Below are 14,231 nucleotides of genomic sequence, written 5' to 3' on the forward strand. Positions count from 1 at the left end.
TGAAGAAATTAGCTTGCAGTTCAGTAATACCCATGTATACCTGTCCCCCCACCCCACTCCCCCACTCCACCTCTACCAGTACTACACCACAGAATTATTTTCTCTAAGATCCCATGTTCTGGTTCTACCATTTACTACCTGTGAAACCTTCAGCCAGTTAAACTGTTTAAAGCTCTTTTCTTGTTCTGTAGTAGAGGAGATCAGAATACCTATTTTACATTCTTGTGGCGTTATTTGAATAATGAAGTAATGTTTACACATGCCTTTGTAAACCTTAAAGTGCTATCAATCCAATCTGTTCTTGAAAAAACATTTGACATCCAGTAATTATAAAGGAATAAAAGGTATGCCATATTTCTATGGTAAACAGCTGGCAGTATGGGGAGGATGGATATATTAAAATAAGACATTTATAAAAGTCTTTATTTGAAAGTTTTATTATATGTGATACAATGTGACACATATAAAAACTGACAGTTTGGCTAAGACACTACATATCAGATTCCAAAGTGAGATATCAGATCAAGAGAGATTGCTGTGTAGCATATAGGATCCTCCAGGATAACCTGAACTCAACCCTGAGCCATGGGACATTCCAGTGCCCCCAGGGCTGTGGCATGCAACTCAGGAGTACGGAGCTGAAATCTGCGGCTGACACTTGAGTTGGGGAGGAGTCCCTACCCTCAAGAGCTGAGAGGGGTGAGACGCATGGGTTCCTGGGCAAGGACAAGAGTGGGGCATGCCTCCCTTTGCAGGGCCAGTCCAGAAAGGTTTTGGCATATCTCCCTGTCATAGCCCCTGCACAAGGGGACCCCACAACCCAAATCACCTAACAAAAGTAACGTGGGCATGGAGCAAATGATCAGAGGGGGCTTCCCCTAAGGCCCTGGAACAGAGCTGGTGAGGTGGTCATTTCTATCCTGTCCCCGCCATCACTGCTGAAGAGAATGCCTGTGAATGTGAAGAAGTACAAAAGAGCCATGTGGCTAAGTGTTAGCCTAGGTACCCACTGTTACTCTTATGCACTATCTACTGGATTGCAGCCCAAATTACAACACCAAAAATTATCTTGCTAACATATACACCTGTGAAACCAAGTGCAGGAATTCACCTACACATAAAGATCCTGTACAGAGCCCTGACTCTTTTTAAGCATCCAGAAGTAAGCCAACTGACTATACTCAATTTATACCACAGTTAAGGGAATACCAACTGTATTAGTCTGTTGCATTGCTGTAAAGAAATACCTGAGATTGGGTCATTTATAAACAAAAGGTTTTAATTGGCTTATGGTTCCACAGGCTATACAGTAAGCATAGTGGCTTCTGCTTCTGGGGAGACCTCAGGAAACTTACAATCATGGTGGAAGGCAAAGGGGAAGCAGGCCCATCTTACATGGTCAGAGCAGGAGCAAGAGAGAGAGGGGGGAAGTACCACACACTTTTGAAAACCAGATCTCATGAGAACTTACTCAGCGTATAGTACCAAGGGCGAATGGTGCTAAACCGTTCATGAGAACTGACTCCATGATCCAATCACCTCCCACCAGGCCCCACTTCCAACACTGGGGATTACAGTTCAACATGAGATTTGGGCTGGGACACAGATCCAAGCCATATCACCAACCCTCCCAGATGAGAAAGAATCAGCACAAGAACTCTGGCAATTCAAGCAGCCAGAGTGTCCCTGTACCTCCAAATGTAGCCTACTGGTTCCCCAGCAATGGTTCTTAACTAATCTGAAGTGACTGAAATGACAGACATAGGATTCAGAGTCTGGATGGCAAGGAAGCTTATCAAGATTTGGGGGAAAGTTGAAACCGAATCCAAGAAATCCAGTAAAATAATCCAAGAGCTGAAATGTGAAATAGTCATTTTAAGGAAGAACCAAACCGAACTTCTAGAGCTGAAAAATTCACTACAAGAATTTCATAATACAATTGGAAGTATTAAAAGAAGAATACATCAAGCTGAGGAAAGAATCTCAGAGCTCAAAAACTGGTTCTTTTAATCAATTCAGTCAGACACCAAAATAATGAAAAATGAATATTTTAAAATGAACAAAACCTCTGAGAAATATGGGATTATGTAAAGAGACCAAATCTACAACTCATTGGCATTCCTGAGAGAGGATAAGCAACTTGAAAAATGTATATTAGTCCGCAAAAATTTTCCTAAATTTGCTAAAGAGATTGACATAGAAATCCAAGAAATACAGAAAACCCCAGCTATATACTGACATACAAGATGGTCATCCCCAGGGCACATAGTCATGAGATTTACCAAGGTCAATGCAAAAGAAGAAGTCTTAAAGGCAACTAGAGAGAAGGGTCAAATCACATGCAGAGGAATCCCATCAGGCTAGCAGCAGACCTCTCCACAGAAATGTTACAAACTAGAAGCAGAATAATTTGGTGCCTATTTTCAGCATCCTTTTTTTCTTTTTTCTTTTCTTTATTTTCTTGTTCTGAAGCATCCTTAATGAAAAGAAATTCTGACCAAGAATTTCATATCCCACCAAACTAAACTAAATAAGTGAAGGGCAAGCAAATACGGAGGGAATTCATTGGTACCAGTACAAAAACAGACACATCAACCACTGGAATATAATAGAAAACTCAGAAATAAAGCTGTACACCTACAACCATCTGATGTTTGACAAGGCTGACAAAAACAAGCAATGGAGAAAGGACTCCCCTATTCGATAAATTGCATTGGGTCAACTGGCTAGTCATTTGCAGAAGAATGAAATTAGACCCTTACCTTTCAGCATATATACAAAGTAACTCAAGATGGATTAAATATTTAAATGCAAGACCTCGAGCTATTAAAATTCTAAAAGAAAACCTAGGACATACCTTTTTTGACATTTGCCTTGCCAATGAATTTTTTGGCTAAGCATCCAAAAGCAATTGCAAGACAAACAAAAATTGACAAGTGGGACCTAATTAAAGAGCTTCTGCACAGCAAAAGAAACTATGTACAGAGTAAACAGACAACCTACAGTATGGGAGAAAATATTCACAAACTATGCATCTGACAAAGGTCTTATATCCAGAATCGATAAGGAACTTAAATCATTAAGCAAGAAACATAACCCTATTAATGAATAGTTGAAGGACATTAACAAACACTTCTCAAAAGAAGACATATAAGTGGCCAACAAACATATGAAAAAATGCACATCCCTATTAATCATCAGAGAAGTGCAAATAAAAGCCACACTGAAACACCATCTCACATCAGTCAGAATGGCTATTATTAAAAAGTCAAAAAATAATAGGCTGGATGTGGTGGCTTATGCCTGTAATCCCAGCACTTTGGGAGGCCAAAGCGAGTGGATCACTTGAGCCCAGGAGTTCAAGACCAGCCTGAACAACTTGGCAAAACCTCATCCCTACAAAAAAAAAATTAGCCAGGCATAGTGGCATGCACCTGTAGTCCCAGCTACTTGGGAGGCTGAAGTGGGAGAATCACCTGAGCTCGGGAAGTTGAGACTGCAGTGAGCTGAGATCTTGCCCTCTCACTCTCTCCTGGGCCACAGAGTGAGAACCTGTCTCAAACGAACAAACAAACAATAACAACAAAAATAACAGGTGCTGGTGAAGCTGCAGAGAAAAGGGAATGCTTAAATGCTCATGTCCTGTTGGTGGGGATGTAAATTACTTCAGCCACTGTGGAAAGCAGTTTGTAGATTTCTTAACTTAAAGCTACCATTTGACTCAGCAATCCCATTACTGAGTATATACTCAAAGGAAAATAGGTCATCCTACCATAAAGACACATGCATTCGTGTGTTTATCACTGCACTATTCACAATGCAGAGACATGGAATCAACCTCGGTGCCCATAGAGTGGATTAGATTAAAAAAAATGTGGTACATATCTGCCATGGAAATACTATACAGCCATAAAAAAAGAACAAAATCATGTCCCTTGCAGCAACATGGATGGAACTGAAGGCCATAATTCTAAGTGAATTAACACAGGGACAGAAAATCAAATGCTGCATGTTCTCACTTGCAAGTGGGAGCTAAACATTGAGCACACGTGAACATAAACATGGGAACAACAGACACTGTGGACCATTGGAGGTGAAGGAGTGGGACAGGGGTTGATAAACTGCCTATTGGGTATTATGCTCCCTAACTGGGTACAATATACCCGTGGAGCAAACCTGCACATGTACCCTCTGTATCTAAAGTTAAACTTGAAATTAAAAAAAAAGAAAAAAGCATCAGAAGAGTGGAGTTAGAGAAGGATTCTTGAAGACATTTCTTCGGAGAGGGCTGTTGCCTCGCCCATTTTCCCCCGGGCATGTTTCTGTAGACAGATACACACAAAGTTGAGGAAAGGGGTGCTACCAGAGAGAGGGAGGCTTCAATCTGTGTCCTCTGGGGTCCTGGAAGCATGTGTCTAGAAGCATATGAATGGGTATCTAACATGTTTCAGAGACTGTGGCACTCAGTCGAAGGTGTTAGGACAGAGAAGAGGAGAGTTGCTAGCGTTTTAGAAAGTGATCACATGTTTCTGGGAGAGAGTGGTCAACAGTAGATTCATCCCAAAGGTAGGTAGGAGTATCAGTTTGTGCTATAGGGAGGAAAGAATGAAGGAGAGTTGCTGCAGACGGAATCAGCAACACTCTCAGAGTTTGTTAGATCCAGAAATGAGCAATGCCAGTGGTGAGAGTGGGTTGATATAGGAGTTATCCTAGATCCTGTTCAGTAAGGCCACCTAGAGGGATGATGGGATGTCAGCAGAAAGGAATCTGAAGTTTCCACATTGCTAGAGGATGTGGAGAGAGTGAGAAGAATAGAATACATTTGCTAGATTAGTGGAACTGCAGGTGAGCAGGGCTGGCTTCATGGGCATGCAGCCTCTGCAGTTACACAGGGCGTCATACTTGATTTAATGTTCTGTAGTTGCTATCTTAGAATTCTTTTTTTTTTTTTTTTTTTTTGAGACGGAGTCTCGCGCTGTCGCCCAGGCTGGAGTGCAGTGGCCAGATCTCAGCTTACTGCAAGCTCCACCTCCCGGGTTTACGCCATTCTCCTGCCTCAGCCTCCCGAGTAGCTGGAACTACAAGTGCCCGCCACCTCGCCCGGCTAGTTTTTTGTATTTTTTTTTTTCAGTGGAGACGGGGTTTCACTGTGTTAGCCAGGATGGTCTTAATCTCCTGACCTCGTGATCCGCCCGTCTCGGCCTCCCAAAGTGCTGGGATTACAGGCTTGAGCCACCGCGCCCGGCCAGAATTCTTGATAATTTTTTTAACAAAGGGCCCTATACTTTATTTTGCACTGGGCCCCACAGGTTATGTTGCTGGGCCTGCTGATGAGAGATTACCCATGAAGTTGGGAGTCTCTGCTAAAGCCAAGTTGAGGAAAAGAGCTTTAAATATCTGTCAACCCTGGAGAGCTTGGCACCACCTTACAATGGCACCAGTTAAATACAAACTTCTAGTGTTTCAGTAGGGCCCTGAAGCTACAATTAGCCACAGGAGGTGGGAGTACTGGGGAAGAGGAACCAGCTACCTGCTACTGCCTGTAACCATAGTCTAGCCTGGGAGCCGAGGGGAATTGAGGCGGGGCAGGGAAGTATGTGCAAATATTACTTTTCAACAAAGACTGAGTGTTGAGAAAAAAAGAGGACATTCTAATTGAGACTATATTTGTGGATGAATGTAAGAAAAAAGGAATAAGACTCATGGGGCCTAATGTAATTTACATCCAGGGACACAGAAAAAGTATCTCTCAAATAAATGTTAAAGAGGTAGTGGGAAAACAAAATAGAAGTATTCTGATCACTTTGTTTAATATGCCAGGTATATATAGCGACTTTTTCCTTACAAAGTCATCTTTGGGCTAACTTTACAGAGTGTTTTATATGATTTCATAGAATTTAGAGAGTGCATTATTGAAAGCATCCAGTGAGAGTTTTATGTTACTGGTTTTTAATAATATGTTAAGAATAATTGTATTAGAATGTGCTTTGCCTTACTTTCTTTGTCAGATGTATCCCAGGGTTGCCGCTGTTTATAGATGATGCATCATAACCGCTGTTGTCTATTTTCACGTTCATTATAGCTTCCTCTTAATTATATAAATTGCTACTGCCTATACTTCACTCAGATAATTGCTCTAATTTTTGTTATGTAATTTGGTGTTTGAAATAGACTATATTGACTCATTATATTGACTTTATTAAAATATATATTTTAGATACTTGTGGTTATGAAATCTCAGTCAAAATTTGAGATTTTTAAATGAAAGTTTCTAATGCATTTTTTTCTCTTTACATAATTCAGTAAAGTGTTCATCACTTTAGTTTGTTACTGTTTCTTCAGAAATACTTACCTTTGCTATTTCTGAGTCAGTACCTAATGTGAAAATAAAGCATGTAACTCAAGTAATATATGCATTGATATCTTAGCCATAAAGTGAAATTTTTAAAAGATTTTTTATCTCTGATACCTTTATCTCTGATCTGTTTTGTACTTTTTTATATTGGGAGTTTATTAAAATACTTTATTTCAGCCTTTCCTCTCTCCTTAGATAATTTTTTAAATGTAGAACTTTATCACTACCAGTTAAAGAATCAATTATGTTAAATTGAGTTTTGTATATTTGGTAGACACAAGACTGATAGATTTTATTCCCCTATGTAGTATAATAGTGCATTTTCTTTGAACAAATATTTTAGTGTTTTTTAAATATCTCCTCTTTGAAAACCTCCTTTATCCCAGTCTACCCCATTTTGTAGCTCCTTAAGAGCAGGGATCAGATCTTAAATCATTTTGTAGTAATTATACTCCTTGTATTATTTCTATGGTGACTTGCACAAATAGGTACTCAATAAATGAGAATTGAATTGCATACTTTTCAAATAAATATACCAAATCTTTGAGTTAATATTTGTCTTATATTTTTATAGGCTAACATTTCCAATGATCACTGGCCATCTTTGGTTCAAGAGGCTACAACTGAGGCCCTAAAACTTTGCTTTTGTCCACTGGCTGTTCTTTTACAAGCTTTATTACAATTCAAACGTAAAATGGGGGCAAGGTATGAAGAATCTTCATCTTTTTCTTATAAACGCTTCTTCACTTTAAATCTTTCTAGGAAACAAGGAAAGATTATAAACTTTAAAGTTTATAACAGATCAATTTAACAAACTTTGAGGGGTGTTTATATATCTGTATCTACTTTGGAAGAACTGGCTCCAGAAATCCAGTAAGGGAGAAATAAAGCCTTATATTTGTTTAAGAAGGCAATTTGATACATATTTATAGGGCATGAGGGATTTGGCATGATAGCATTTCCAGTGAAGAAGGTCTTGGAGTTTTTGTTCTTCACTGTGTTAGGAGGCGCCAACAGTGTGATGTGGGTTCTAGAAACAAACAAAACCAAAAGACCCCAGTTCAAGGCTACATTATCAGAAATTCTTGCTAATGTAATAGGCTATGAAAAAAGTAATAAATATTGAAAAGGCAGAGACATGTTTTTTATAAATGATGTGGTTTCCTATCTAGAAAATCCAAAAGCTGCTCTGATTAAAATATAAAAATTCTATAGCAATGTATATGTTGGAAGAAATGCACTTAAATTTGAAGAACATTACTTAAAGATCACATGGCTAAAAAGTACAGGCAAGAATACTTTAAGATTTTGAAAATATCTAGTTCTAATGTATATTACATATAATACAAAGCATCTGTAAGTAAGGCAGTGATAGAGGAGCAAACATTACTGGAACAGAATAGGTATGGTAGAAATGGAGGTTAGTACATATAAATATGTAGCAAAAGACACATCACAAAATAGGGATGGTGGAAGATTAAGACCATATGGCTGATTAACAACTCCAGCACTATTTATTAACATTTATTTATTTTGGGTCATTTTTTTTTTTTTTTTTTTTTTTTTTTTTTTTTTTTTTTTTTTTTTGAGACGGAGTCTAGCTCTGTTGCCCAAGCTGGAGTGCAGTGGCCGGATCTCAGCTCACTGCAAGCCCCGCCTCCCGGGTTCACGCCATTCTCCTGCCTCAGCCTCCCGAGTAGCTGGGACTACAGGCGCCCGCCACCTCGCCCGGCTAATTTTTTTTGTATTTTAGTAGAGACGGGGTTTCACCGTGTTAGCCAGGATGGTCTCGATCTCCTGAACTCATGATCCGCCCGTCTCGGCCTCCCAAAGTGCTGGGATTACAGGCTTGAGCCACCGCGCCCGGCCTATTTTGGGTCATTTTTATGTGTGACTAATGTTACTAAGAAATGTTTTAGGCTGTAATTTAAACTTCCTAATGAACTACTTCTGCTCATGCTCAGTGTTGGTAACTTAGAGAGGACTATCCCCCTTTCGCTCCCTATCCCAATAATCTTTGTTAACACCTCCCATAGTTTTTATCACCTTCAAAACCTAGCCCAAATAAAGATGTAGTCTAAGAAAAATAACAACGTACTTACTACGTGATCCCTCTGCAAAAGCATCTTCAAGACAAGTTATTTAGTTCCTGCTTCAAACTAATTGCTACTTAGAAGATCCTTCTGGTTAGCAGTTCTGAATATACTATGGTTTATGTTGTTTTTAGCAGTACAGAAGTTTTGGAGTCATAGATGCTAGTAAATTAGGAAAGAAAAAGTTAGAACACAGCTGTAAATCAGCCTGTTATTACATGGGTTTACGTTATCATACACATCCTTGAAAACATATGCTAAAAGCCTGATATGATATACATAGCCTGTAATGTAGACGCTGAATATTTCTTGTTCCACTCTGTATCACCCTTGTATTATTTAGTGACTTAAGTAGTGACTTAAGTAGTTTCTGCCTACTTTTCAAAAAGATTAGAGGTAGAGCACTCAAAGTAGATTATAAAATAGGGATTGCCTCCCTATTCTCTTTGGAATGAGAATAAATTGGAATAATTTAGTTATCTGCCATATGGGAATAATAACTATCTACCTAATAAGGTTGTGAACATTAAATACAACCATATTTAGCATAGTACCTAGTGCATGATAAACACTTAATAGATATTAGCCATTATTACCTTTATTGTTATCTGAATTAAAAAATCATAATCAGGTACCACATCTGCAAAAATATGAGAACGACAATGTGTATGTGAGATTAGTATAGGAGATATCTTATGGTAATTTGCATGCTTTGGACTAAATTTAACTTTTTTTTCCAGAGAGACACGGCGTCTTTTGGAAAGAGTGGTATATCAGCCTGGGTATCCCAAATCTATTGCATCAACTGCACGTTGGTACTTGCTGAGACACTTATATGCCAAAGATGACTATGAGCTTATTGACGTAAGGCATTGATTTTATTTAAAATGTTTAAGGCATTGATTTTATTTAAAATGTTGTATCTTTGATCTAAGGGTTTTAGAGTTAATTGTTCAAAGTTACCTCACTTTTATGGTTGAATTTTTAAAAACTGAGTGTGTAATTTTTTGTCTAATAAAAGACTACAATATCTACTGTTACATCTGTTGAAAATGAGAAATATTTATGCACATGGTTTGAAGGTTAAATATATAGCTTGTATCTTACCATGGGTTAGTTGTGAAATTCTCCTTTCGATATTAGAATATCAAAAGCTGGGGCTTTTTGGCATAAATAACAGAACTGTTAAAACGTGTGTTTTAAAAAAGTTTAATGTGGATTTAACCTGTATATGTGCAAGATGCCTTTATATGGGGAAACTGTACAGGTTGAGCATCCCTAACCTAAAAATCCAAAGTCTGAAATGCTCCAAAATTTGACACTTTCTGAGTACCAACAACCTTGGGGTCATGATCAGTTGTGAAGCATGTTGTAAGTAATTAGATACTAACCATAGGTGACAAATGGTTTTACTTTTTTATTTTCAGTAATACAATATAACAGATTCATGGATATTTTTATATATCTCTCTATTAATGCATCCCTATAAGCTTTTTTAATTGAAAGAAAAAGGTAGAATTTTAAGGAGCTTGTCTAATTGCAGGACTTTATCTTTGAACCAATGAGAACATCACAAGTTTAAAAGTCATCCGTTAAATGTACTGAGGTTTATAAAAAGTTGCGAACTGCTGATCTAAAGCCCTTACCTAGTGAAGTTTATAACAATACAAATATATGACCATCTAAATCCAACCTAAAGCAGTATCAAAAATCAACGTTTTCTTTCCCTTTTTTGGACAGAAAGGAACAACTTAACTACACTTTCTTTCATATTATTTATATACCTTTGTTATTTCTTTAGAAATCGATGGATAAAATATTTTATCCAGTTTTTGCTAAACATTGGATTATTTTCTAGTAAGGAAGCAAAGAAAAAGCCATAAGAATGAAGCAGTAAATCAAGACTTTTTCCCAAAGCGACATTTGTTTAAAGCTATAGTTATTCATACTTTTCTTTTTTAAAGAAAGGACTCTAAAGAAGTTGAAGTTTTTAACTGTATTTAAGCAAGAAGCAAGGCTAAGTAAAAATGGCCAACTGGTAAACCAAAGGAGAGAATGTCCATGCATGAATTGTCACTGGTCTTGTATTAACATCACAACAATTATACTGTTTTTGCCTGCCTATATTTCTCTTTTCCTGAACCCGGGATATGATACACCGCCTTACAGTCTTTTTAACCCAGAGTTTCTCATCTTCAGAGATCTCAACTCAACCTACTGAGATTGTGGAATGCACAATTTTTTCTTGGGTGTGGGTCGAGGGTGGGTATTGTCCTGTGCAATGGTGGATATTTGGCAGCATCCTTGGTCTGCTAGGTGTTAGTTGTATTTTTGCGGCCATTGCAGTGGAGGCAAATAGGCAGATAGGATGGAGTTAGAGGTAACAGAATCCTATTTCTGTTATTTTCTGTTATCCTATTTGCCTTATTGTTGACTTTACTATGAAATACATGTGACAGTTTCTACTCTACTTCTCATGGGATGGCTCTGGCATCTGAATATATAAACATATATGTATCCAAAATTATTTCAAATAATGTAGATAATATACAAATGTATTAGGTTAAAATTTTCGTAGCTTTAGCCAACAATTTTTAAAACACAATGAAAATCACTGAAAAGCTTTTTCAGTACCTACAGCATTTTGAAATACTGTTTGCCTACAGCATTCTGAAATACTGTTTACATTAAAGAAATAGTAAAGAAAACAATGCTTGGAGAAAGGCATTATAATCAACATAAGCCAAACCAAAAAGGTAGAACATTCATGAATGTTGGGAGACAGTTCAGCATGGGTCTCTTGCATTTCTAAATATCCTGTGAGCAGGAGGCCTGATTAACTCTTTGTTCTAATCTATCTTTTCAAAGATATTCGTATAGTGAACATCCTTGGAAGACAGAGCTAGTGTCTCCCTCCAGAACAAAGGGTAGATATTCCTGTCCATTATAAAAGATTAAGCATCCTAAGTTTAGGGTTCCTATCTCATAAATACAACCAACTGCATATGTGGGAAACTATATCAGTCCGTCCACATCGCAGGCTGAGAGGACAAGAAGAACAGAGGAAAATATATTGATGCTCATGCTGTTTGCCATACCTTGAGCAATGAAGACTTTTCTCTGTGACCTGAAAATCCTGTGTCTTCTGGCAGTATCTATGGAACTGTGGCAGGCTAACTTGTTAGCTTGCAAATAGAGCAGAACCTCAGACCCTTCACAATGCTTGACGATGAACAACCAAAAAATGTTTTAATATGAAGGATCAGCTGAAATTGAATCTCCTAGTTTGTGAAATTGGTGAAATCATGGAAAAGTTCTTAATAAAGCCTAGAACCTATAGCTTAGATCCTGAGCTGTGGTTTCAAAGGGGAGCAATTTCATTTGAACAGTTCTATGCGTAAAGTGGTCTTTTTAGAGGTGACGTTATTATACCGTTTAGAGGTGATGGTATTATTAACAAAGCCAACAAACAAAACCTTTAATTTTATACGGTGCTGATAATGATAGCAATCAGGCTGGGCACAGTGACTCACCCCTGTAATCCCAGCACTTTGGGAGACCAAGGCCAGCAGATCACTTGAGGTCAGAAGTTTGAGACCAGCCTCTGGCCAACATGGTGAAACCCCATCTCTATTAAAAATACAAAAATTAGCCAGGCATGGTGGTGGGCGCCTGTAATCCCAGCTACTTGGAAGGCTGAGGTGGAAGAATCTCTCGAACCTGGGAAGTGGAGGTTGCAGTGAGCCGAGATTGCACGACTGCACTCCAGCCTGGGTGACAGAGCGAGACACCGTCTCAAAAAAAAAAAAAAAAAGCGGAATGTTGGCATCTATACTAATTTGAATGAATTGTGCATCTCTCTGATGTTAGCTTTGTTTGAACAATTTATATCTGCAAAAGTGACTGAAAGACTGCACAGAGTCACTTTTCCTAGTGTAGTTTAATGTTGCCTTTTCAAGACTGCTGCTCTTGGGTTACTTGGCTTCAATGAATCAAAATACAGATATTGTTAATAAACAAAATGCTAATGTTCCTGTATGTGATTTCCCATAGGTGCTGGTAAATAATGCCAAAACTCATGGAGATACAAGAGCATTGGAACTGAATCAGAGATTGTCCTCACAATAACATTGGATTATTTTAGTAAGGAAGCAAAGAAAAAGCTGTAAGAATGAAGCAATGAATCAAGACTTCTTCCCAAAGCAACGTTTTTTAAACTATATTTATTCCTTTTCTAAAGGAATCTAAAGAAGTTGAAGTTTTTAAGTTAGGAATGCAATTTTCCGTTAACTCCAAACCTGATTTTAATCTAAAAAAAAAAAAAAAAAAAAAAAAAAATTGGGAAAACCAGAATGAAAGGAAAACCATTATTGCCTTGGTTGCTTAACATTATTTGTAAACCATTATTTTCTGCATCTTGCATGGTGCACAATAGAATATCTTTTACTGTAATCCCTTACAATAAAGCCTTAATAGCCATTTTCTATGTAATATGCAAAAGTAGATTAGCACAATGCACAATTTTCTTTTGTTAAAAATCAAATTCAAAGATTTAATTCCTCCTATGAATTCTGAAGTTCGGCAAACCAACTCATCATAAAATCCAGATAATCTTGTAACCTATTTATCTAGTGATTCATCTCAAATTCTATTGAAAAAGCATAATATAAATGTTGATGAGTCTAGACTCTAATGGATATGTTTATATAATTCCAAACACTGAAGTATGTGAATGCATTTAAAAACATTAATGGAAAATAATGCTGATAATTAATTGATCATGCAATTCCTTCAATTATGATGGAAAGACTTGAACTTTCTGAAATAAAACAAAAATACAGTGTCTTGTTTTCTTTATAATATCAATATCAGACATAATTTCTAAATTTCAAATTTTAAAACTTGAAAGCACAGTTATCTATTTTTTAAGCTCTTTACATATTTGAAGAAAGTCACTTTGGATTTGTGGTTTTAAAAAATATTTTCAGACATTTACGTATATTATTTATTGCACAGAAAATATGTGGTTATATGATTTATGTATGTGACTTTTCAAAAGCAGTGGCGTCAGGATGTTACTTTTTAAGATAATATAAATTGATAATATTCTATAGTTGTACTTCAGCGGTTAATAATTGAACTGAACTTTGATCTGGTATTTCCCAAATCTGTCTGAACATTATAATCATTCATACCTATGCAATCAGAATCTTTAAGGATGGGGACAGGCCTAGGACTCTGCATTTTAAAGGTATGCCAAAGAAATCCTAATGTTTATTCAGATTTGCAAACTACTATATTACTCCAATGATGATTCTTCCCTTTATTTCTTCAGCAAGGTTCAACACATGCCATTCTCTGCTCATTTCTTCCTTATCTTCATAACTGTCAATCTGATTCAGTGATTTTAACAACCTGGTCCACAGACTTAGCCACAGATGCACTTCAAAAGACTGCCTGCGTAGCCCTCGTCTCCATGCTCCCATTTCCTCAGGAGAACACTTCAGCTTTTTCTTCCAGAATGGGTTGGCTCCATCCACCTAAATGCTTTGTATTCAGTTCTTGCCCTTTATCTGTTTTCTGGAGTGTCACTTGCTTCACAAGATTACCCTTTGCTTCAGGACCATAATCAAAGGGTTTTTGACTTCCTTGCCAAATTCTGCCTTCCAGAGACCTCAAATGCAGGTTTTTCTAGACTGGAGGGTTGGAAAAACACCTGAGTTGATGCTGTCTCAGGTCATTCTTTTTTGCATTTATGTGCACACATTCTCTCTTAACTTTCG

The 14,231-nt window shown here is 37.4% G+C and overlaps 1 protein-coding gene across 2 annotated transcripts in view; it reads left to right on the forward strand.

The window, feature by feature from the left end:
- The window catches only part of SKIC3 (SKI3 subunit of superkiller complex), a 91,525-nt gene extending 78,217 nt beyond the window's left edge, over nt 1-13,308 (forward strand). For both annotated transcript variants that reach the window (XM_011758814.3, XM_024796096.2), the window contains 3 exons: nt 6,930-7,060; nt 9,189-9,312; nt 12,502-13,308. In XM_011758814.3, the coding sequence (XP_011757116.2) occupies nt 6,930-7,060; nt 9,189-9,312; nt 12,502-12,576 (330 nt within the window). In that variant the 3' untranslated portion in view covers nt 12,577-13,308. The remainder of the gene's footprint in view (nt 1-6,929; nt 7,061-9,188; nt 9,313-12,501) is intronic.
- The last annotated feature ends 923 nt before the right edge of the window (nt 13,309-14,231 follow it).

This window comes from Macaca nemestrina, chromosome 6 (assembly GCF_043159975.1).
Source record: "Macaca nemestrina isolate mMacNem1 chromosome 6, mMacNem.hap1, whole genome shotgun sequence".
NCBI lineage: Eukaryota > Metazoa > Chordata > Mammalia > Primates > Cercopithecidae > Macaca > Macaca nemestrina.